The 27,178-nt window shown below is 32.6% G+C and overlaps 1 protein-coding gene across 1 annotated transcript in view; it reads left to right on the top strand.

Moving 5' to 3' along the window:
* Positions 1-27,178, top strand: part of dac (dachshund family transcription factor) — a 321,970-nt gene that overhangs the window by 194,759 nt on the left and 100,033 nt on the right. The window contains 3 exon segments of the mRNA XM_011502797.1: positions 1,458-1,534; positions 4,011-4,181; positions 10,942-11,172. Of these exon segments, the coding sequence (XP_011501099.1) occupies positions 1,458-1,534; positions 4,011-4,181; positions 10,942-11,172 (479 nt within the window).

The raw sequence follows: 27,178 nt of genomic DNA, 5'->3' as shown, positions 1-27,178 counted from the left end.
GATATAATTCAAATTTTTATACTGTTTTCTGCTCTTATGTCAAAGCTTCTTTTTGGTTATGTTAATTGTTTATAAAATTATTAATGTTTTTTTTTTCATTTATTCCAAGCAAAATGTTGGGATGTAAAAACTGTCGATCTTTTCATTCAAATTTTCATAAAGATAGTAACCGTGATGTAGGAATATTTATAAGTTTATTAAAGTTTATAAAAATGTATATTTTAAAAAATTCATCTTTATAATGTGCACTTTGTAAGGTTGACTGTTTATGTTTGTAGTTTGATATATTAGAAATTAAAGTGTAATTAAAATTTATGCTTTACAATGAGTATTTAAATGTATAATTATAAAACAAATCATTTAAACGCTTGAACTTATTTAGTATTGCAAAATAAGTTTTACGATAAATGTTTTCAGAAGTTACAACATACAAAAACTTCTAACTGTAAAAAAAGAAACTTTAACTATTACATTTGTCGCCTAATGTGAGAAAGTAAACTGTCCAATTATCATATAAAAGTTGAAATTTTGTTTATCATGTAATTTTTGAATTTTAAATAATTGTGTAAGGTTCAGTTTTTTGAATAATTTAATAGATTATTTGCAAAAAATAGGGTTCCATTTTAGCTATCGCTTTATAAATTTAGGATGAATCTATAAGGCAGTCTTTAAATCACTTAAATTCGACATAATTTTCGAGGACTTGTAATGAATTATAAAAATATTGTGCTGTAAGCATGACGCTTACACATTCTACATATACATAAATCGTCATTAATCCGCGCGTTCCTTTACTTTATCAGTGATTAGGTATATAACACACTCATATTATACGATAAATAAGATAGTTCGCCCATCTATCACTTTATGTCTCTCTTTCTTCAAGGTACATCTTAAATAATTTATAATTAAAGCCGAATGAGTTAGCTAAATCGCTCTCGCACGCGCGCAACTCCCTCCTCAAGCTTACTGAATAATTCATTATAGTGCAGCGCACTCCTTTTTTCTCCCCCCTCTCTCTCTGTATCTTTATCCATCTCTCAGCTCCTATCTTATTCTCTCACTCTCTTTATCTTTCTTGCTCTCTTTCTTTGCAGCTGCTTACCTATCAAGGTCAGTGATATTTCTCCGTACAGACAACCCAGTGCTCATGAAAATAACTAAATATGTCAAATGGTATGATACTTTAATAAATAATTAAACATGTTCACTTATATATACGAGTTGATTATGAGACAAATTATAATCTGCAAATTATATAGACTGGATGAAATATATAATTTCATGCGGAAGTATAAAGAAGATACGATCACTTTTGTGTTTAGATAGCGTTACCCACATTATTAATAAGTTGTGTCATAATTTTTTTTATTTTATATCTTTCAATATGTAACTATGTCGACTATAATGTAATAGTTATAGAGAGATTGATTTTGTCAATTTATTCATTGTTGCAGATTAAGGGATGAGCGCGGTGAGACAGAAAGAGCACTTGCCTTGGATCATAAACAACGGGACCACAGCTCGCACAATGGTAAGTCTTATTTTTCTAAGTCCAATATACTTTTAGACAGTCGTTTGATTTTTTCAATTTTCAATTTGCATACATACAAAATTTGTCCAGCTAATTTAATAAATTAAGGTAAAGTACTAACTTATAATAATTTCAAATGCACTTTACTTTTAAAATTTTGTGTATCTAACTAAAAATATTATACATGTTTTATAGTTATAATGCATCCAAGAAAATTTATATGATAAACTCATATAATATTATTTATGATTATAATATCGAAAATACCGGATTAAATTATAATTCGGAGAATACCGAACAAAATGTATAATTATAAGTTTAAGGGTATATATAAGGCTAAATATGTCTTTAAAAAGGTGTATTGAAAAGATAACTGTTTAAAATTATAAACGCATTCTAGAGAATAATTTTAATAATTACTACGTACGTTATTTGAGTATTACATTAATAACCACGAAAAGTAACTTATCAGGTTTTACTACACATACAATTTTGAGGTGTTATTTTTCATATGGTTTTTTTCTCGCAGATAAATCATTGTTAATAGTTGAACTCCATGTCGGATTCTTTCACTACCTAATATTTAATCTAGAACGCTAAAACCACTTCGTACTTTTCGCTTTCACCCTTCATGACCGTTTTCCATGTCTTCGGCATACACTTAGTAAATAAATTCGATTAGACTTGGAAAAAGGTTTCGCAAACGCATAGGCAAAAATTCTCGTGGAAATGGAGAAAAGCAGCGGTTAAGGGAATGTTCAACGGCAATGGTAATACGTCACTGCAGGCTTTCAGGAACATACGTCTGCCCAAACAGAATCCATCCATGTCAGGATTAAAATACTCGGATATCAAATACTGGTCGCGCGAGCCGCTCAAGTGCGTTGCCCCGTAAGAGAGAAAGACAAATTAGGGAGAGTGAAAATCAACGTTGGCTCTATTCGGCTGATGCATTGCTCACATCATTTGGCTTTGTTCTAATTACACCGCTTATACAAATTTGTTTATTATTTAATGGGAATAATTTTTAAAATTTTTTCTTTCATTTAAATATATTTTTTGTTTTCTCTTTTTAATTTTCATGTACTAATTCGAATATAATAACATGTAAATTTTAAATAAGATACGTGTTATCATTTCTCCTACCATGGAATATAAATGAATGTAATTAATCGCTTAAGAATGTAGTTGAAATATAGAGTATAAAATAAACCGAGAAAGGAAAATACAATTCCTTAGTAGAACTATGAATTATTTTTATTTTAATAAATTCTTATAGCTTTTAATACAGGATAAAAAATTTAATAAATAAAAGAGCCCTTATTTAAGAAAAAAATTTTTATATATTTATATTTTATATATTGTATAAAATCGCAAAGAAGGATAGAGGAAGAGGGAGAGAGAGAGAGTGAGAGAGAGAGAGAGAGAGAGAGAGAGATAGATAGAAAAGGGGCACTACATAGAGGGGAATAGATGAGACACGCTCTGAGCAAAAGGGAGTAGGATCCGACAAAGTTACCATGCTGAATGGGGATTCACGCATCGTGGTCAAATAAGATCCATCATCTTGTCAACCGGAAAAAGCAAAATATATCCCTATTTCAAGACTATCTCTACTTACTTATCTCACATTTCAACGATTTTTTAGCGGTTTTACTTTTCTATTACTCAAATTCCTATTATTTGTTTGCTAGAAATCGATGTTGGTTAAAATATCATAAATCCTTACTAACACACGAAACCTTAATTCATTGAAGTTAACAATCTTTTCAAATTTCCAACTTTTAATTTATATATAAATTTGCATACAATTAAAAATGTTATTCGAGGGATGCGTATAGATAAAAATAGAATAATTGTATGCACAAAAATAATAGTGGGTCAATAAAAAATTAAATATGAATACCATATACAAAACAGCTTTATAAAGTACAATAATTTGACGGTATTTAAAGAAAAAAAAAATATATATATATATAAAAGAAAAATATACAACGGTTTACATTATGCAAATAATATTATGTACAATTATGAAATATTCCAAAGAAAATATTTGAAATAAGAATCTGATTTGCTACTAATTTGAGATATGAATAAGTTCTAGATAATTTCCAGAACAAACAAATTATTTTTCTTGATGTGATGAGTTTGATAGATTCAAATTTTACATATAATTTATCGTTATTTTGTTTATTTTATTATTATTAACTTGGCAATAATAATAAAATCAATGAAAAAATTATAATAACGGATCGTAACATTATTATCCATACGAGTAATATTAATGACACTAAACTATATTTAAATACAATACATAATATTCATTATAATGTTTATAATATTTATTTTTAAATATATAGGTAATTTAGGTTATAAGAAAACAGAAGTGATACATAAAAATACCAATCGAAATGATCTATTTAAATATGTTGTTGAATAAGGTTAATCGAATACTATTTTATAACGGCTTTTGTAGGTTCGTCAAATGGTCACAGTCCAGTTTTGAATCTTTCGAAAACCGCTGGAAGCGGTAGTGTTGGAGAGCACTCCGGAAGCGAGGCAGGCGCGTCGCATCGTTCACAAGATGACGAAGAGGAAGAGGATAATCTATCCGAGGATCTTGAAGACGAAAACGAAAAAGATGAAGGTTGGTAAATTTAATTATTAATTTAATAATGTTGACTTTTCTAATCCTATTTATCGAATGGGATTATTATAAAATGTATTTGAATTAATTTAAACATTACTCTAAAATGGGCATGTATTATAAGAGCTGATTATATCATAATTGCTGGTACGTTTAATAATATATTGATTAATTATGTTAATGTAGAGCAATACAAAGTAATAAGAGTATTTGATTGTCAAGTTTGTAAATGTTGTATCGATCCTACTATATTTAGTATAACCAGAAGTTTGGAAAGAAAAACAAACTATAGAGAATAGTAATAAAAATATAAGAATTCAGACATTCTAGGTCAATTAGAATATTTTGTTACTAATGGGTATATTCATTTATGTGTCATTAAAATACATGTTAACATAACTATATAGGCGCACATTTTCAAATCATTTAATTTTAGTTTATAAATGGCCACTCTAGTGTCGTGCTTCGATCGTTTCGCAACTTGTCAGAAAAGAACTATCAATTACAAATCACCACTTATTCTTCAAAAACTCAAAGCCAATTAAATAATTCATATAATTACTTGGATAATTAGACGCTTAGTGAAAGAAAGAAAAGGATAAAACAAGAAACGGGTGTACGAAATTGAGAGAGAGAGAGAGAGAGAGAGAGAGAGAGAAAAGACTGATGAGGAGTGGCGGTAGGATCGTGGAGTATGCTAAGGGGTGGGGAGTGGGAAGGAGCGAGAGGAATATGGCAGTTAAGCATAAAAGCGTATTAAGAAACGCTGATTGGTAATCTCACGCATCGGCGCATGCATGCATATTGAAAATAATTATATCGCTCACGAGCTGGACAGAAGGAGTCTCGCGCTCGCGAGCTCCAAGATGAGCTCCTCGCTCGGATAGAGTGAGAGAAGTGAGCAGTGGAACCACTGGCACACTCATCGATCATTTGCAGCCTGAGCCCAAAGACGTCTCCAATTGGTCCTTCTTTTCCTTGTTTTTTTTTCTTGCTCGTCCTTAGCGTCCAGCACCGGTACCTTTTTGCTTGATTTCCGACTCACGTGGCAGCGGTTATCATATCCTACGTTGCTACTCCTGCTATGGGCCAGCAGTGTTTTTCCACCGTTCCTTGCTTCTACAGTCTTGTATTGATTTCACGGCCGTGACGCATTCATGGCTTTCAGAGCCCAGGTACACTGATTTCTACACATGATCTATATGGAAATTCATGCAATGTTTGCATTACGCGCCTAATCAATTATTTGCTGACTTGGGTCAGTATTCAGTGCTGACTGAGTTGAAATAGTTGAAGAATTGAAGGTTTTTATTTTACGACGCGCTTATTAGTTTCATTTTTATGGTATAATTTTCAAAAGTCATTTTGCATATAGCCACCTTACGTTAATTTCTGGACTATACTGTAAATTCTATATTCAATGCAGAAATATTACGATCCAATTTGTAGTTATTTTATGAAGTATAGGTGCGAATTTCGCTAAGCAAAAGATATTAATTATAAAATTCGATTACAGTTTCAATTTAGTGAGACTAATAAAGATACCCAATGAGTGCTAAATTCTTAAATTTATAAACGGTAATTCTGTTAATAAACTTTAAATTTTTTAAAAAATGAGCCTAACTTTTGCAATTATAACATGTAGTAAGCGTGAGAACGAATTGGCATTGATTATAGTTTGATGAGATGAAGAACCCACTGGTAAGCTTAAATGATTTTTAGACTCAAGTCTTTGGTATTTAGTTTGATTTAAATAATGAGAAATGGAAGTCGATGATAATTTGTTTCCAAGAGAATGGCAAAAGAAGGCTCGAGAAAACGATAACTCGAGTCCCAACTTCATCGATTATTGAAATATGGAATCGATTTTTCACCATTCGCAGCATTTCATGGTCTCCTCTAGTAAAGTTGAAACGTGCAATTTATTAATAAAAGGAATGAAGTCGTAAATGAAGAAAATTACTTAATGTACGATGGGTTATTAGCAGAATGTGCATAATTTCTAAAGGTTTCAATATCATTTTTAATTGTACGGTAAGAAATAAGTTAGTATTAACATTTTTATTTTAGTATTCTTAGAGATTTGCTTTTTTACGAAAAAAAATTATTTTGTGATAAATAAAGTAAATTAATGTTCAGTTTTTATTCTGTCAATAATAAACTTTTAAAAAAATAATGACTATTAAAAAAATATTACATAATATTGAATATTACACGTAAATTAATATGTTTCTATAATTAATGTTTGTATCTATAAATTGTTCTATTTTTCAATATCAGTTTATATCTTTTTAGATTGAAGTGTAAATAATAATATATTATATAATATTATTGTGTAGTGTTATATATATTATAACTGTATCAGGATAATAAATTAATATGGTTCAATTATATATTAAATTCTACTATAAAATTTTATTCGATATTTTATTCTCAGTATTAAAAACACTTGCATAATATAAAACGCATGCGTTTTATATAAAATAGTGTAGTAATAAACATTCTTATTAAAAATTTCAAATTTGTAGAAACATTTTAAAGATAAAAAGTCTTCATATTTAATGAATAATCTGATGAGTTATTTCATTTTAAAATCAAGTTTTTAAGAATTGTACTAAGTTCCGTTTCGGCGAAACTTTTATAAGTTATGAGACATGAAAGTCTCTCTCTTATGCATTAGTTTCACACCGCGTTAAGTTGTTCAATCATATTATGCATATCATTGAATTCTAAAAATACTCTAACGGATTTTTCAAGTGCCTCTTCAGTAATTTTCTTCATTTCATATTTATTAAAAAAAGTAAATAATAATAAAAAGGTGATCTCGTCGATATTTTAAATAAATTCATTAAAAGTTCTTTAATACAAGCTATCGAGATAACTAAATAATATTGGAGGCACACGAATATTTAGAATTTAATTAGAAGCTTTGTTTGATGAGTAAATAGTAGCCAATTATACGAAAATAACTAAGTAGAAAAAAAGACTACAGAATAGCTGAAAAAGGTAACATAAGGGGCGGGCTATGAAATACAAACCTCAAAGATCGAACAATAAATTAGAAAGCTGAAATATTTCCTTGTACAAAGTAGCTATGCAGACGATCGCAAAGCAATGGCAAGAGTCCGGAATGAAAAGAAAATAGGGAGTTCGTGTCGCGCAGCATGTCGTATGCGCACCGCAACAACCTACCTATAGATGATCCTCGCGGAGAGCGATCGAGCGCCCGTGGGAGTCTACACGCTCACGGAATGCCGTTCTGATTTAATGAGAGAAAGAGAGAGAGAGAGAGAGAGAGAGAGAGAGAGAGCAGGGATGTACGTACATCCGCGATTTACCGATTCTATTGGGGGGATCCTGGGCAGCAGCGTCGCCGTTATCGGTTTACTGGAAACCTATACTGTGTTGGGACAAAGAAATGCAAGATCGACGCCGACGGGAGAAATGGAGAAATGTGAACGACCAAAGAGGGAGAAAATGAAAGAGTAAGACAGTGAGATACATATATATATATATATATAGAGAGAGAGAGAGAGAGAGAGAGAGAGAGAGAGAAGGCGTATGTGAGGAAGGGGGTGGGCGGAGAGAGAGGCAGCGGAGGTCAGATAAGCCCGACAGAGACGCATAAAGTCTCAAGTCGAAGAGTCTTTCTGCATTTGAGGATTCGACCTCTGGTTCTCTTTGCTTCGACGCTATACTTTCAGGCAAGATTAGACCAAGTGTTAATGCATCCGCCTGGCCATCCGCCTTTATTCGGCTTGATCTCTGTCTCTTCCTACATTACACTTGCTTGTCTGCCGAGCACTGTTTTGTTTTCAGGTTAAGTCTCGGGCAAGTGCGTAAGGACATAAAAAATTCTTTCGTTCCCCGACGGTGAATTATTTCGACTTGCTATCCAAATCCGTTCAAATTGAAGTTCCTGGTATGGTCTATCGACATTATTCGAATTAAATGACTAACAAAAGTCTCCATTGAAATACTTGTATGCTGAGAAGGATCGACGAGACATACCGACAACTTCGCTGCGAGTGTGCCTTTTTTCCAAAGCCAAGTCTATTTTTTTAAAATACCCTTAAAACCTAATGGGAGTTCACAGGAAAACTGATACCTTTGCGCTTAGAGTGACTTCCCCCGGTAGCGATGGGAGTCCTCGATCTACGCTGCTCCTTTCGCTTGTCTCTCGGCCGCCAGGAACATGACCTCTCGGGGCGCGTGTGGGCTCGACTAAGTGGTCGCCCTCATACGCGCCCCATAATTCGGGCGTATCGTCGTGTGACGCGTCTCGGCTGCTTTACTGCCGCCGATAGCTGCTTTATTGTATCGACTTTTAATTATCAGTCGCTTGCGCGCTCACTTACAACGAAAGGGCATTCGACTGACTTATGGCCTCGGCTCGCTCGTCCCCACCCGTAGTCCATCGGCCGTCGTCCGACGATTTCACGTTCGCGCCCTCGGAGGTAGATAAGGGGAGGTGCGCGAGCCTCGCCCCGGCATATCGTGCCTTCCATTACAATTATCGGCGTCAGTAAATTCGTCGACGCGGCGCGACCTATTATTTATCCATCGCTTTTTCTACCTCTTACCTCCCACCGCTTATTTATTATGGTCCCGATTATTTTGCAAAAGTGCGCACACACAATGGTTCTGCTTTGCCTGATTTTTCTTTTGATAATTAACGCGTGAGCTTTTCGCTTTGCGACTATCGATGCTCTTATCGGGGCGCTTTTCTCTCGTCGAAGCCGAATGGCAATTTATATGTGATGAGGCACTTTTTATTGCTCCTACTCCTTAACGTTTATCGTCATCATGGCTCGTTATTTCTATGAGGTATTTATAATTAGGAAATAGTGTATAGAGAGTCGAGTGAACGATTTTCAGGACAGTTTCACGATTTCAGCTGTAATTGAAGCCTTTTAAGTGCAACTGAATACGGAATACTAGCCTTCCTATGGTATTCCATTCCTTTATCTTTCTGATTACGCGTAAAACCATTTACATAAAATCTCAATGTATATTTATATTAATCTTTTTCATTACGTTCAACCTTCTTAATGTTAAGCCTTTTCCTTCATTTACAACAAAATGTTATTTTACAGCGGGAAAGCATAAATAGTCTGTGCTTGGTCTTATGCGTTCTCTTCTGTAATTGAATATAGAGAAGAAATTGTTCACATAAAGTAGTTAAGGCAATTTTTTTGAATCGAGAAAGTGTATTTGTTTTAATGACTTGTTTCAATTTCATAAAGTGGCGAGGTTTTGCATGTATGAAGATGAGCTGTTTTTTTTTAAAGTATGTTAAAGTTTTTTAAAGTCCATGAAGCGCAATTCAGAGAAAAATCAAATATCTTTAGAAGTGTCCCTCTTTACAATTATTAATACAAGAGTGGTAATTTATTCGAAAACTTTCGAAAATATTCAGGAATATATCATCTTTAATTAGTAATAATACAAATTTAGAAGAAAAATATTGGTGCCTCATAATCATATTGCTAAACATGCAAATTCAATACCAAAACTATAAATGGCCAATTTTTCTTTTACAAGCTGTAAGCTACATATATTAATAAGTAATTTCAGATGCATTCGTTCAGGCCAATTGTTCAAAAATCTGACGATCCGTTCAAACGAAAAATCGAGAGTAATAAAAAATGCGTGTTCTTCGCTGGAAGCGCTCGAATTCCCAACTTGACAAATTTCGAACGCACGTAAGACACGCGGGGGTCGGCGGCTTTCTCAAAAAGACAGCGGGAGTAAGGGAGAACAACGACAACAACAACGTGGTGCGGATTTGGGCGCGTGAACGGCCTCTGCAGACTTACGGGCTGTGCGTGTCTCGAGGCTGTAATCCCGGCCGATGTCTACTTGTTGCCCATCGTCGGATCTTTGATTTAGTCTCGTCGCAATCGAATTAAATGCTCACGAATTAAGCGTGGACGCAACGTACGCACGCGAGTGCCATAAGATGTCCGTGCGCCTACGACGTCGACGACAGTCTGTCTTAGCTGGTGCTGCTGCCCGATGATATTTATCGCTGACATCTTAGCATGCACGGTAATGCCGAGATTTATACTTCGAATCTTTCTTTTGCTTTTACCCTTTTTTGGTATTCGGCTGGGTCGCGCTCGTCGGTTACTGCTTTAACGCTCGATCGTTCTTAGCTCAGCACTTAGCATCGGCAACTTTAAAGCCTCTATAGATTTAGTATGGCCGTAGGTCGGGCCCTTACGCTATATTAGCCAGTATTCCTTTCCAATAAAAGTCCTACTATTATCGTTTGAGCAAATTGAGTCCACGAGCGTAATAAGAGGATAATTTATAATGCGTGAAAGGAAGGAAGGTACGTCTGCGCGGAGTCTTGCCAGAGTCCAAGCGTTTTTAAGTTGTGGAATGCGCCACAAGCACGCATAAATGAAATTCAGAGTCGTAAAGATTTGGTTAGAAAAAGTAAAATGTTGATAAGGTTGGCGATGGGCATAGCGCTATGGTTGAATCGATTGTTTGTCTCGAAAAGGGCGAAAAAGTGTTAACGAGAGGTCTTATCTTGCATCCCCTCCTGGGCCATTATAATAACGCGACCGCCATTGGCGTCGGGTACCGCCGGTATAATCATATTGGCTAGGAAGATAAGAAGGTTGATCGGATAGGTGAGAGGTGCTAAGTAATTTCAACGAACGAACCTCTTTGCAGAGGACGCAGGTTCGCGGAAGACAAGTCGGAGAGTAGGCGATGATAATCGAGCAAGCCGTTGTTGTGTTCACAGACATGTCGGACGTACCGGAGAACCTGCCGCTGGCGGCGCCCGGCTCCGAGAGCCCACAGGCCTTGAACTACTCGCAGATCGCTTCGGCGGCGGTGGCGGTCTCCCAGGCCGGGGGACAGGATCCAAGTGCTGTATCCAGTACGGAGAACTTGCTGAGGAACATTCAGGGCCTGCTGAAGGTCGCGGCGGACAACGCGCGTCAGCAGTAAAAGCAAATCAACTACGAGAAAGGTCAGTGGCAGGGCTTTCTTAAGACACTTGAGGGCGCTCTCCACAATTACATTATCTACCAGCTCTCGCAGAGCTACTTTAGGAGGCGCTAGACACCCCGGATTAGCGCCGCCGCTGCCGCTGCCGACGCCACCACCACCGCCGCCGCAGTCGCCGCTATTATTATCGGCTGCACGTACGCGGCTCCCACCCCCGCTACCACCTCCACGTCTGTACTAACACCTACATCCGCAGCCACATCCAGACCCAGTGAGGCCCACGAGCTTGTAATATCCTGAACTCCTCTGACTCGTCTTCCATCCCATGAGACTGGAAGGGAATCGTCGCCGGGAGAAGGGCATCTCTTTTCAAGGGCAGGCTAATGCGAGTCGGTTTTTCTTTTATTTTACTCGCATGGTTGATTGCTTTCACAATCGCCAATGTGCTCGCGTGAAACACGGCGTCGCGCAAACGAACGACAGTTTGGAGTGTCGTTAAAAAGGGGCATTAAATGGCTTAGCCGCGAACCAACTATCGACTATCGACATTTGAGACGTCTTTGCAATAGATCCTGAACATAACTATTTATTTTTCGGTCGAACATGATTATTTGGATATTGCATTTTCGTTTAGTACATGATAAAACTCATAGGTATTATTAGAACTTAAAATATTGTAAATATTAATATGCATTGTTGTCGTCTTTTGGATTTTGGGTCATTTTCGTAAAATATCAATATTATTCGGAGTTATTGATTATATAGTCTGCAATAAGTAAAAGTATTTCTCACAATTAAGTATATTAATAATATGCTTTGAAAGGTAGCTAAATGATTAACAGTTTTTTTCGCAATGATTTCTTTTCAGTTAACAATATCCTCATACCCTTCTTCATATTTTAAACTCTCGCTTTTCTCCTAGTTCCTCAGTTGCGCTTACATTTCTTTTATCATCCAGCGTTTTGTGATCCTTTTATGACATACCCATACACAAGTTCACGCATACGTATACGCGCGGGCAAAAACATGCACACAAACACGGACACGGACACATGCATACATAAACAGAGATACAGGCCAGAGTATTAGATTCAAGCTTTTAAAAACAATTGTATGGATCTATGAAAATACTAAGCTTTAATTAATGATCTTATTGTGTAATAAATGGAATTACATATATTGAAGGTTTAATGCTATGTTCGCTTATTTTAGCAAATTTTTATTTTTAACCTGTTACTACACTGAGAAAAAATTATTTTTATACTTCTTTAAAACGATTAAACATATTATTTAGTATTTATAAATGTATTTATTATTCTCATTAATGAAAAAATTAAATTAAATTAAATAAAAATAAAAAAATAAAATTTATAATTTTTCTTCGTAATATATTTTCAATAACACTTTCTTTATATTGGAAAGTAAAACATTAACATGAAGGAAGTAGCTTATAATTCAATATATTAATGTGATTATATAAGAAACATTACATAATTGATATAATTACATAACCGATACTACCAACATTTCTGTTACTTCTCAATACATTAAAACAAATCCTTTCTCAGTGTAGGCAATTTATATGATTGATCTAATTAAAAGGGAGATATTGAGATAGAGGTTAATGAAACTCTTAGAATTTTTCATAGATTAATTTCCTAGTGTGTAAGGAAAGAAGTTATGAGCGTATAGAAAGAATCTATATATATATATATATATATATATATATATATATATATACAATACATATTAGACAATTCCATATATACAAATATATTTATATATAAATGTATATTGTCTGTATGTATATATACTTATGTATGTATGAATGTAGATTTCTTTTTTTGTAAGCTACTCATCCTATTCAATAAGACTCAAATCTCGATGTAAATCTCGTTCGTCCGTTCGTTTTTCAAAGTGGCTCTTAAGGCTACTCAATTCTTTGAGCTGATGCTCTCAGCTTTCACGAGCTTTGATTGAGCTGATTAACGCAGCCGTTTTCGTAATTTATACATATACACAACGGTTAAAATTATTTATGTATGAAAGATAAATATACAGAAAGTAAAAGAAATAGAGAGAGAGAGAGAGAGAGAGAGAGAGAGAGAGAGAGAGTGCGCGCGCGCGCGTGTGTATGAGTGAAGAAAGAAAGAGAGAGAGAAAGAAAGAAAGAAGCGTAGTATAATCTGGCGACCGACAAAGATAAAACGGCATTAATTTAAGTCATATAATAGACGAAAATTCGAAAAAGCGCCATTTGTAGTCATTAGTAACGTTTAACATTATTATTATCAATTAATTATTAATATGATTAGCGAAATTGGCGTGCTCACGCACCACGATAATGTTCAAAGTTTGTATTAGATTCTTATATAAATACTTATATAAGTATTACATATTATATATGAGCGTAATACCTCAATGTCGACAACAACACAAAACTATGATAAAAAATGAGTTCTAAATAAAAGTGAATTGCAAAGCACAAATTGATCTGGTTTCATGTTCGAGCAATTGCAGATACAACAGAGACTTTATATATTTTACATATTTTATACAGTTTAGACAATTATATTTTCTGCATTTTAGAATGATTTGATTATATAATATTGTTAATCTACTATTGCTCGAGCATAGCAGTTTTTGATTTAAAAAAATTTTTTTTTTGTTATAAATTTAAGTGTAATTTATCCTGATTAGCTAATGTAATTTCATTATAAAGTTAATTTGTAATTAATATTTTGTTAAAGTTCTGAGTTAAAAATTATTTTGTTTATAAAAAATTCTTTACGGCTTCTCAATTCGTTTTCAGTTCTTACATTCGAATGTAATGCAAAGGAACTTCATTGACTATTATTTAAGCTTTACTTTAAAAATCAAGTCTGATCGAAGTTCTGATTTCTTTATCATTACATAAATATGCGTTATTCTGTGCTTATATTTTTAGATCTTATTGAATTATCGATCGCATTATAATTTAACAATTATTTAACAATACTAAGACATCATTAAATGGAACAATAACCGAATAAATCGGCTAATATAAATTGAATTCGACTAAAATCTATTGAAACTCATTACTGTAAATTCGTATTCGTAAAAAGGAGTATGGTTAAAGTAGAGCCGCTAAGTGCGCGCCAAGTGCGCAAAATATGTCGTTAGAGTTACGTTAAAGCATTGTTTAAATGGCTATTAAGGGATAACCTCTAGCTGTCCTTTTATCAGAAACCACTTGATTCGGTATCTTCATTAAAAGCAAGAATGTTCAACTTCTTGGAGCGTTAATCGCGCGCATTCGCCTTTTAAAGCAATCCGTATATGTCGTCGAGCCTTCGGAGTGCCTTGGTTAAACCCTTTGAGGGACTAACCGTGGTACTGCCAATCCTGCTGCTGTACGTCCCTCATCGTAGAGATGCGTTCGTAATCACACCTTCTGTTTGTGACGTAAACCATAAGGTAAGAGGTCCTAATATGAATTCACATTTTCAAATACGTACCTTTCTCTCAGAGCTAAACCTTTAAATATTTACTCAACATCTAGTGCTTTAAACATCTTGTACCTACGGTAGAAACAGTTTTAATCATTTTCAGCTTGCATTTTGCTAGGCTCCAAGCTTGATTTTTCTTTCATAACTTCCTTTTATTTTATACTTTTCCATCTATCTTTCAATCCCCATGAAAATATGATGCTAAGATCAATGTTTTCACTGTCAATCTATATTCAATTTTAACCAAAATATTTGCTACCACAGCATACTAATTTCTACACATCTTTACATATATTTTCGCTATACTTGAAAGTATTAAATATTTTTCAAATAGGAAATAAATACTGTTGTATCCATGACTTATTTGTTTAGAATAATGAATTCCAAAATTGAAGCATGTTAAGTTTTTGTATAAAAGTAAGTGTAAGATCGCAATATCTGATTGTACGCGATACTGAATTGTACATGAGTTACTTCTTACGATTTTCAATAAAAAATTGCACACTTACTTGTGACTATCTGACTTATAGATTCTTATTAAAACTAATAATTTTATTTTTTATTTATTTGATAGATAGATATCGTTATAAATACATTCGCAGATGGGTTTTATAATAACCATTCATAAATACGATAGTAAAAATATCATACAAATACATACGATGCAAAGTGAATTTTGCTGAATATTATTAGGTATAAAAGTAACAAATTATTCATATATATATATCTTTAAAGAAAATATTTGTCAGCTTATAATCAACATTTATAATTTGCATAAATTTCATTATATTTTTGAAAAAAGCAAATTATGTAGAAATACAATATCCTTAGAAAGCGTGAAAAAAGATTCATGTAAACGTATGCAGTTTTTAGCATTTAGCAATAAAAAATAGATCATAAAAGAGAAGGAGCAGGTATGCACAAATTTTTTGTGTACCTCAAAAATATGATTGCATATATTTTATGGTTCTTTGCTCAGTTACATAAATTCGCACAAAATGCAAGTTTGGAACTTCAACTGCCAATTAGCCGATATAAAGTGTCATTTCTGAACTCCTTAAATGATGTTCAGAGTACGTGTTGTATTCTTTTTGTCTCTCTTTTATGCGTATGCAGCTATATAATCATTTTGACAATTAATACTTGCGCGCTTTATGGGGCGATTGTTCTCATACATTATGCATTTACTTGATAGTTGAAGAATTATTTGTTTTACTGCATGTTACATGTGCAAGAAAATTATTTACTGCTTTTGTCTAAAAAATGTTATTATTTGATTATAAATCATATAATCTAAAATTATGATCTAAACTTCAATAAATATGAATGTTATTAAAAAATATAAATATATAATCAAGTTAATCAATTGAGAAATACATACAACAAACCTTTAAAGTGTACGTTACTGTAAATTGTAGGACAATATAATAAGTAATATACATTAATGCTAATATAACAATACAATAATTATTATTCGATATAAATTCCATACATTATTTACATATAATATGTTTTAAGCATTGTTTTTTATTGTTCATATAAAAGTTATATTTTGTAAGAAGAAATTAATAGTGTTATAGATTAGATTTAAAAATACTTTATGGACAAAATATTTACTATGATACAATATTTATTACGATTTACAGTTATTTAAACGTTTATAAATTTTATATACACAATTTAAAAAGAATAATCGATAGTGCTATTTTCTAAAGTTCAAGTTTATTGCGTTCAAATGGATCTTAATCGCTTGAAATAATTACAATATCATATTAATGTTTATTGCATAAATATTACAAATAAGTAATTTTACTGTTAATTTATGGTCAAATATAAGGTAATTTATTACATAAAATATTATAATATTTACATTATAGGCGCTGTTTTAATAATATTTTAAGATTTGTAAAGGCAACTGATTTTACTAATACTAAAAAGATTTCAAAGTACAAAGCTTATTAAATCGGGAAGTATAAAACTAAGTAGTAATACGATATCTTCTAATCGGGTAAAAGGGTTAAATTTTGAAGGACAAAAAATACGTAGCCAAAGAAATTGGTTTAAAGTAATATGTAAGAGTAGGCCTAATCGAAGTCTGCTAGGTGAAGACCGAGCGATGAGAAGGGCTCTAGAAGAGAAAAGATCGAAGAAGGGAAGAACAGCGCGCATAAAAATAAATGAAAAATAAATTAAATAACCAAGTGAAAGGAGAGATATTGAGAATTAAGGGAGATAAATAAAGTGGGTATGAGAGGGCATAGAAAGAAAGAGCCCGATTTAAAATTTGAATGAGCTCACAGCTCATTTTACACCAGATAATTTTACATACGCTAACTGGTGCACACATAATATCCCATTATCTGGTACCGCGAGAATCCTTTTTACGAACTCACGAGCTCTATCGTGGTCTTTCTGCTTTCTCTCTCTCTCTCTCTCTCTCTCTCTCTCTCTCTTTCTCCTCTTGCTTCTTCATTTTATCATGACCATAAGTCTCCTTCTTTATATAGATTTTTTTCTTTTGCACGTCAATTTTGTGTACTATTCATTGGAGAAGTAATAATGAGTATACTATTGCTGTTTTAATGCATTTGAACAATTAAATAAAATTGTGAGTATTGATTTGAATGTACAATCAATTATCGTTAATTTCATTATCGACAATAATTTGTTTTACTGATTTGAAGATTGCTTGATTGATTTAATATTTCTATAAAAATATATAAAAAATTGTAACTAATAATTTTTCCATTCTTTATGCATATAACATACACTAAGATTTTATATTTGTTTAATACTTTATATAACTGTTTAAAAATACATTTTAAATATTCAATACGCGTGTAATAATTGAATAACAAAAACTGTTCTTTACGATTGCCACAATGCCTATTTTATATTCTCAATTATAATATGTGGAAATAGGTGTAAGGCTAAATGCATGAACCAGCATTTAACAAAGAAAATAGAAATATAGCGAAAATTTTAAATTAATACAATCTTTGTCATCTTTGCCAAAAATTGAATAAATAAATAAATATAATCACTTTTAATAAACTTATTGCGCAAAGTTTGTGTATGCTAAAGGCTTCGCATACTTAAGTATTTAAGCAATTTAATTAAAAATAAATCTTATATTCCATTGCAACTCTTATAATACATGCTTCTTAACTTTCATGTAGAAAATATTGGCATATTTTATTCACATAGTGCCAGGATCATTCCATAGCATATACTTAAATACATTTTTAGAAAGGTTGTCTCATCGATCATTGTCATTCTTTTAATATTTATAATTTAACGATAGGGCCGGCTCAATTCGGATCAATCGATGCCCACGAATCACTTTAATATCCAGTAATGCGAAGACACTCTATCGTGACTGAGCCAATCTTTACTACAACTCTTTTTAAAGTTATAGCGCATGCGCGCAGGAAAAAGGAAGGGGGCAGCAAGTCAGCCATGGAAGATTATTTATCCGTACCGCGAGCCATATCGTGTTTCGTAAATACGCTAATATCCTGAGAGAAAAACGGCCCATAGTTCGCGCAAGAATCTCGGGTCCATTGGATTATCCAGAAGACAAGGCGCAGATTACAAAGCGTTTGTAATTTCAACGAGTAATACCTTCACCGATGTATTTTAGCCGATATACCTGCATTAATGTGCGTTTGTACTCGAGTCGTGCTGGAAACTAAATGTAAAACTGATTAAAGAGATTTATTCGGATAGTGGGTATTTTTGTACTTGATGTGGAATGTGGCCTTTCCTATCAATTTTTCGCACAGCATGCGTCATGTTATGACGAATAACGTACTTGATTAGTAGGATAAACTACATTATTGTAAAATACCTGGCTGCACTGCGTATTATTGTTTTTTAAAATTGAATAATTGTTGTGACTTTGACTTAATATTCATCGGTTCTATTTAACAATTTATTTCAATTTCTTTTAAAGCTTCGATGATCTATTAAATAGAAATTATCAATAGTAGTCAATGTAAATGTAAGTCTTACACTAAACTTGTTTTCAATATACTACAAGCTCAATCAAATTTGTGCTTCAGTCCTACCTTCGATAAGATGCAGAATTTTTGTTTGTTTAAAATAGCAAAGCCTAGAATTTATTTTAAAATTCAATAATAATAAGAGAAGCTTCACTTCATTAAATCCTTGTATTAACATTTTTTTAAAAATTAGTATGATTTTATAAAGGCGAAGCGTTGGAATAGTATAAATATAATATAAATGACAAAAATAATAATAAAAGAATGACACGATTATATTAATTTCCTTTGCCAGTATTATTATAATATGTAGAGTAATTCAGAATTTGAAAATTTAGAGTTAGAAAATTAGGAGAAAAAAGAACGATGATTGTATATTGCTAAGATTTTAATAGTGTGCATTTATTTTGTGTATAAATAAACGTAAAGTTTATTTTTTTTCAGTTGGCCATTTATCCAATGCTTTGCATTTATACGACTCTTTGTAAATTTATTATTTCTCCTATCGCGAGTCTTCATAAAGCAGGCATCGCATCGAAACAGGACATCGTTTAAATTTGGACTTAATTAAGTGGGAGAGTCATTTCATATACATGGTCAGTATTGAAGAATAAACGGGAAAAGCCGTCGTCGTACGTTTTTAACGGAACTGTACATTAACGATTTATTTCAAAGTCTCGTAATATACCTTGGTGTGTGTAAGGATACAATTAAGAGCCGCATTAATTAATATGAGAGAACAAAAGCCAGCGATCGAGCGAGAGAGATGGGAAAAAGGTCACAGAAGCGGAGGCACCACTACAATGACTCGACTCTCGCGGAACAAATGGTTTAAATAAAACGGACTCTCGCCTAAAAGAATAAAATAAAGGCATAGCGCAAGAGGGCCTTGAATAAGTAAAGGAACCAGAAGGAGAATAAAAATAAAAGTTACCACTTTATCTCTTCCTCTCTCGTCGTCTCTCTTTCTACCCGAGCTCGCGCAGTAAGTAAGTTAACTTGTATTAACAACGCACAGGAGTTAGCCAATCTCCATCTCCCTTTTATTCTCCCACCTTCCGATCTTGGCACAATATGAGCTCGCCGGCATACTGCGGAGGAGGATAGAGGACGCTATCTGCGATCCTTGAAGCCGATAAGAAGCGCGGCGTCCGCGACGCCGGCGTATTGTGCACATGCCTACGTATATACACGTACACAACGTCCCGGGGATTGAGTTGTAGGCCTTGCAAGAGTGGAGGATCTTATGTAGATTCCTTGTAGATCGTGCACCCGATTCGATCGCGATCGGCTGAAGCTCTCTCGGGCTACCCCGTACCGGGTTAATTAAAATCGTAAGGGCTTCTACTCACTCTCTCTCTCTCTCTCTCTCTCTCTCTCTCTCTCTCTCTCCCTCTACGTTCCTGCTCTTCTTTCGCCTTTCCTTTATAAGCATCCATTTGTACCTTCTTTCTCCCCCTCTCTATCTCTCTCTCTCTGCATTCGTCTTCTTCGTTGTGATCTTTGTTTTTTCGGTTTCACCTTTTTGTTTCCTCATCTTGGCCCTTGCGCTACTGCACATCGGATAAAGAAAAAATGAAAGCAGAGAAGAGAGAAGTTTACATTAACTGGTTGTCTGCGTATAGACGATGGCGATGAAGTCTACAACCGATTTTTCGGGCTAACAGGCAAGGCACGAATTTGGGCAGTTCCGCGCAGCGAAATCTCCTAATACTATGAAGAAGTAAGATTCAGTTATTTGTATCGAGAATTACGCAGTTAATTATCATTTTATTCAATAGTGTATATTTTCAAAGCAAAATATTTAACTATAATTCTCTATTAAATAGAATAATTATTTATTTAAATTATAACCAAAGATTTATGATGTAGTATTAACAAGGATAATATTGAAAAATTAGAAAACCTTAGAAAATCAAAATTGTATTATAACCGATTTTTTCTAATGGTAAATTTTCAATTTTATTAGTATTTTTTGTTATTTTTCCATTTTGCCTAAAGATGAAAACAAGTTAATGTGTCGAGATAGAGTGAGAATTATCAGCAAGTTCTGTAATAAGCAAGTATTTATTTCTTAAAAATTAAATTATACGTGATATTAATCGTTTACTAATTCTGTCGAGATGAATTATAACTACCAAAATGTAGTGTTTTTTTTTTTTGTTTTTAATAAATTACGTATTATTTTTCATATAGAGAACTTATAGAACAAACTAATAAAATAAATATAAATTGACATTAAGTTTTTAAAACACATTTACTTGCAGTTGTTAAAGGAATAAACATACCTAATAAGAGCTTTTTACATTGAACTGTATTGTTCAATGTAACCAAATTATTCATTCAACTATCTAAAGGATTCTACATTATTAATTTCTTTAAATTAATTATCAATTAAATTGAAAATAAAATTGTATTAATCATTTTTAAACAATCTATAAATTGATTTACAAATCTAATAAAAAATAAAATATTATTATAAAAATAGTGAAATTTCTTATATAAAATAGTTATTAAAATTAGAGAAATACAGTTAAAAAAACAAGTGAAATTAATTTTTAAACAAGACTTTTAAAATTATATTAGTTCAGAAAACTCAAATTTTTTATATGACTGATTTATAGTATAATGAAGGCATGGAATATCAGAGCTTTTTCTATTTTCTTCATTAATTTTCTCTATCTACTCAAAATAATGGTTTTTAATCTTTAATTTATAAACTAATAGTTATTTATAATGAAATCATTATAAAATTATATTTATATTATATATATAAAATATCTATAAAATATTTAATCTTTACCTCGAAATACGTTTAAGTACACCGAATTTTTGTATTGATATTTTCTTGGTATAGAAAGATGTACATTAAATAATGATAAAAGAATATCATATTCTTAATTATAAAGAAGATGAAATGAAGGTATCGATGAAATCAATCTATTCTCGATTGAGTGAAAATAATATCGCGTCGCATAGAATCGGTTTGCATTGACTAGCCATTTTAAAGATTTTAATGTCCTTTATTGATCACGACTACCTATACTGAGAAAGCCACAAAAGTGCCTCATTTACTAACACTTTACCTCTCTTTACATTTTTCCTTCAACTTCGTACATTCGTTGGGCGATCCTACAATAATGCATTACATGCGCTTAGATTTCCTAGTTTTGGTAGTTGAAATTTTTGAATGCGCTTCCATCCTCTTTACTCATTATACTGGAATTAATTTTTATATACGATCTTAATTGAATATGAATTATATTTAGTACTTAGAATATTATGTATTAGCTAAATTAAGTTTGTATTGTAAATGTGGATTGAGAACTATAAAACAGTTGGTAGTGAATATGTAATGATTAAGTAATTTGAATGGTTAGTATATGGCTTTATCAATTCTATAAGACCTGAGTGGTTGTATAAATTTTCTAAATGGAAATTTGTTACAAAATACATTAACTTCGGTTTATAGAAGGCATCATTGTAGAAACATCCTCGATTATATAGTTTAGAGAAAAACGGCGCGTTCACATGAGGGCGAGCGGGAGCAGATTTTATTGCTATGGATGTTTATTTTAATTAGCAACTGTATTGTCTTAGATTTAATTAAGACTGGAATTGGTTTATTGGTTGCAGCTTAACTCACGCACCACGCCTTGTAAAGGCTTCTTATTCGATGTACACGTATTATATGTACATGTGTAGCGACATGCCGGGGAGCGGCAACCTTCTTCTCTTCTTTTCTTCTGAACTTTTCTTGCTGGTGATTGTCCGCTCCTTTCTTATGGCTCTTGTCTTGACGATTCTTTTACAAGCGAGATTAAACGCATTGAGTGCGTGCGAGCCAACGAAAAAACATTGTCAAGCATATTTTATATATCTGTATTTAGCGAGGATTCATAGATCGTCTGATAGGCTTTATTTTCGCTGTTGATTTTACTCATCGATAAACTTTGACTGCTTTATTTTTTGTTTTTTCATTTTTGGTAATTTTATAAAAACTGGCTCTCATTTATGCCTGCTATTATGTCAATGACCAAGCATTTTCTAAAAAAAACCTTTTGATGCAATTAAAATCCCTTATTAAAAAAAGAATATAATATTTATAGGCATCTTTTTTCAATGCTTTGCACGTGTTACGTTCTTTTAAAAAAAATTAATAAGTTAGTGTATTTGATGTATTTATTTTCTTGATATACTCATAGAAAAAATGTAATAAAGTAAGTATAGATATTTAATAAATTAACTAAGATACACTATGAGAAAATACTTGAAGAAAGATAGTAACGATTGCCTATTTGGTGATATTATGTTTACCTCGTAAAGTTAATATTTTTTTAAGATTTTGATATTTACGTAGTTTTTTTTTTCATTACAAATACCTTTACAAAAATTCTAGAGATTTCCTATTCAGAAAAATATCTACAATGCATTCGCAAATAATAATATTGAAGCTATACTCACGCTCACCCACATCCACGTCCACACAGACACATAGACACAGAAAATGTATACATACAATAAATTTAATATCTTGCTATTTTACTATATTATACTAATAATTTTCTGTAAATCAATAATTTTTTAACAGAAAAAAATAATATAGAAAATATTACTTTGCAATCGATCAACACTAGATTTTGAATTAATATTATTTTTATGTATATCATCAGATATCGATCACTTTAATAAGTATAAAACGAGAAAGGATCATATCTTATTAACTGTGCATAGTATATTCGTTCAAACTCTGTTCACATTAATCGACTTCAATAAAAATAAGAGAAGTCATTTTGCCACATAAAATGCATGCAGTATCAGCAACTATACATAGGCTAAAGATGGGGTCAAACAGAGAGGTAACAGTGCATCATTAAACTGCACTTGTGTATGCGTTTACGTGCAGCATCGCGTCTTTCGCCAATAAATACCTCGCACCTTTATTACCGCGGTAACGAAGGGATTAAAGACGAAGCACGAAGTCCTCGACTTCGACACGATACGCAGCGCTTTGTGCTTTGTTCAATGCTTGGCACGCGCGGGTTAAAGGAGATTGGTGATGGGAAGGGGACATCGACAGTGCCAATCGATCGTGCGATCGATCGGTCACAGTTCGGCCGCTCAATAAGCCTTGGGAACGTGGCCCTTTCATTTTCTTACATGTCCTTTTGTCCACTGGAAAATGAAGAGACGAAGAGACTAAAAGAAATCGCGAGGGAATCTTATTTGCAAACTTATGAGGGTCGCGTGCGATGTTTCCGGAAGCAAGAGGCGCCATGGAGGTATTTCAGCTATTTAAAATCACGCACGACGGGATACTTTAATATTATAATGCGCGCACGAGTAGATTTTTTCTTTACAATCAAGATTTTTAAGAAGAATAAATTAGTGGGTGTATTGGGACTGGAGATACATTTGATTAGCTGGAACTGGTTATAGATGTTAATAGAATATTGGTTCCACAGTTGTTCCAGAATATAGTTATAAATAAATTTTAATATTGCCAACTACTCTATAAAATAGACAAACAAATTTTATAATGGGAAACAACAATTGCACTTATCGTTTTGAAAAAATTATTCTACGTATTATTTTACATGATTTAATTGATACTACATTAAAGTTATCTTTGAGTTTGGTAATGCGTAAATATTGATATATATTTTTGTATAACTTTATAAATATGCAAAATCGTAGAATGATATCGACGAATATCATGGAAAAGAAGAAAGTGAAATATCATAATTTAATTTAGAATATTTTCTTATAAATATCTTATTCATATAAATATCGGTTATTAGTTGTAGCTATCATTTTGTTTAATATATATTTATACATTATGCAACGTTTGTATAAACGTGAATTATGTAATAGTGGATTATGAAAAAAACGGCGAGAGTCAATAGGATCACATAAATGTGGGTCCTACAAAAATGAAGCAATTTAGAATATGTATAAATATTATTATCATCGTAAGTGATATTTCAAATGAATTTTATTTACGACGAAATGAAATAAATTTGTCGGCAAAAAAATCGTTCTAACATCACTTTATTTCATTTCATCTTCATCACAGTCCTTCATCACCTATGCTGCTTCATCTTGGCCGCATCCTCATCCTTGAACGATCTATATCTCTTCGCAGCGCGATCCCTCGAAAATAACTTCCTTTGCATATACATCAATTACATCTTGGCGCAGGCGCACACAGACGGTTCCCATTATTAGCCACCTGTAATTTATTACTTTCCAGCTTAATAAACATAATAGTTTCTGCAGCGCTCAGGTGCTCTCATAGGCATTCATTCATCCACGTATACATGTATATGCCATACACAATATTATGTCTCAAACAGAGAATATAAATATATATATATATATATATATCATCGCGATAGGTCGTCGAGCTTTATTTAAAAAATTGAATCATACTTGCATGCATAATTCATATTAATAATTTCCAATATATTAATTATATTTCCAATTTAGTCATTGTGTTAATAAAAACAGAGATTGGAAAGTGTGCGAGCACTGGTTTTTTAGTTTGTCGAGTAGTTAAATTAATTGACAATTATTATTCAATCTAGTATTATTAAATTTCTTTTCAAGTTATTATTTTATATGTATTTCAAAAATATTATAAAAATATTGTTTTATAAAATCTAATATATTCGTGCTAATAACTTGTAATAAAAATAAAATATACCGATCATCTACCAAAGTGCCTTTTACATTAGTTCATATCATTAATCATATAAATGGCAATTTTTTTTTATTTATATTTTCGAATATATTATATTAAAAAAACGACTTTCATTTTTAATGAATAATGCCGGAATTAACATGTACAAACTTTCAAATAACTTTATACTAAATAGATCTCACGCAGAATCATTAATTAATTAATACTATTTTTAATTAACTCTGCAGAATCACTATCTTCCATTTATTTAGTATTATTGTTAAAAATTGTAGTTACTTTATGACATCAAGTGTTTTATAATAATTTTTATTCCAGACAATATAGGAATACATTAATTTTTATTTATATAAAAATTATTTTATTCACATTAAATTCTCAAATCATATTTTTTAATAAATAAATAGCGAATAACGCAAAACTGTAGTACATAAATATGTATTACGTCGCTTGAACTATTGAAAGAATATTAAATATCATTTGAAGTATTTATCATGCTTAGTACAGTACGCTTTTGGGTTTACAAAGCGTCGCTCTTATGCACAATTGTCCAGCGAGTTTATTTTTAATTAGAAAATTCTGTAGGCTTGTAAGGAAGGGCCATGGTAGTGAGCAAAAAGTATCGTCTTGTGCACGCGCTAAGGGTTCCTTTGGTCAGTCCTTCCTGCACATCGATGCACCATTGCCAACCCAGAGACAATCGTTAAAGGTGGCGCAGAACGAGCGCCCGATCGGTCGGCCCACGAGCGAGAAAAAGCTACAAAGACTGTTCCACCGACGGTAGAGTCGCCCGTGAGAGTAGGTAGGAACGGGCTGAAGGTCAGAGGTATTTAATTACCTTATACTGTGTCTAAAGAGAGAACGAAAAGTCTGTATCGAGGTGCAGGGGGAAACGTATGCGCTTGTGCCAATGTTTCTTGTAGCTTCTTCTGCAGCTTCTTTTCGCATTTGTTTCTCAAGTTTTTTTTTCTTCTGCTACGTAGCTTTGGACTTTGGAAGGGCACAGTAGGAATGTACGCTTGTTAACAAAGATAATGGACAGTGTAAGTCATTCCTACATTATTTTAATGACGAACTGTATCATTACTTTATTGCGTTGTCTGAAATTTAGTTTTTATTTGTAATCCTTTGTATCGATAATATTTCATTTTCATCTAAGTGTTATAGAAAAAGTGCATTGTAATACATAATGTTAATTTAAAAGATTAAAACAAAAAATATCGTCCCCTTTCTACGAATATGATAAGCATTGCATTGAATTTACTGTTTATTAGCGTAATTCTTGGATGGAGAAACAACAAAATGTAAGTGTACAGGAAACAATAGCCGTCAATAAGTTTATCGAATATGATTTATTTTCAAAGCACAAATCTAGCAAAGTACAATATTCCCCATAAAATTGTTATTAAAAAAGGAAATTGACTGAAATTAAAAACAACAACAAAATAAAACAAAAAATAAAATAAAAAATTCAAAAAGGAATAAAGAAAAAACAATTGAACATGGTACTGGAAGCCGAAGTTGCTTTGAGGGCTCACTACGAGCTTAAATTATGAAAGTAAAGCCAATAAATATCTGTGCGCCTCGCGGCCGATCTTACAAGAGTCGAGGCTTGTATGTTTTTTGGAGGAAAAGAAAAGTGAAGTGAGCCCCCGCGATCGCGGACATGTGGCTTTATATCTACGTTTATAAGTCACAGAAGCCCCGGTGGCCGTTGCTGCTTCTCATTTACAGCAAATTGCTCGGAAAGATGAATGCATACGTTAAAAGAAACATTTCACGTGTTCGATAGATACAACTGCACATGATTAATTAGTATTCTTCGTTACACTCTTT

The sequence above is a fragment of the Ceratosolen solmsi genome, unplaced genomic scaffold, assembly GCF_000503995.2.
Source record: "Ceratosolen solmsi marchali unplaced genomic scaffold, CerSol_1.0 scaffold15, whole genome shotgun sequence".
NCBI classification, from domain to species: domain Eukaryota; kingdom Metazoa; phylum Arthropoda; class Insecta; order Hymenoptera; family Agaonidae; genus Ceratosolen; species Ceratosolen solmsi.
The sequence above is the reverse complement of the archived record's forward strand: the minus strand, read 5'-3'. Positions and strand labels throughout refer to the sequence as shown.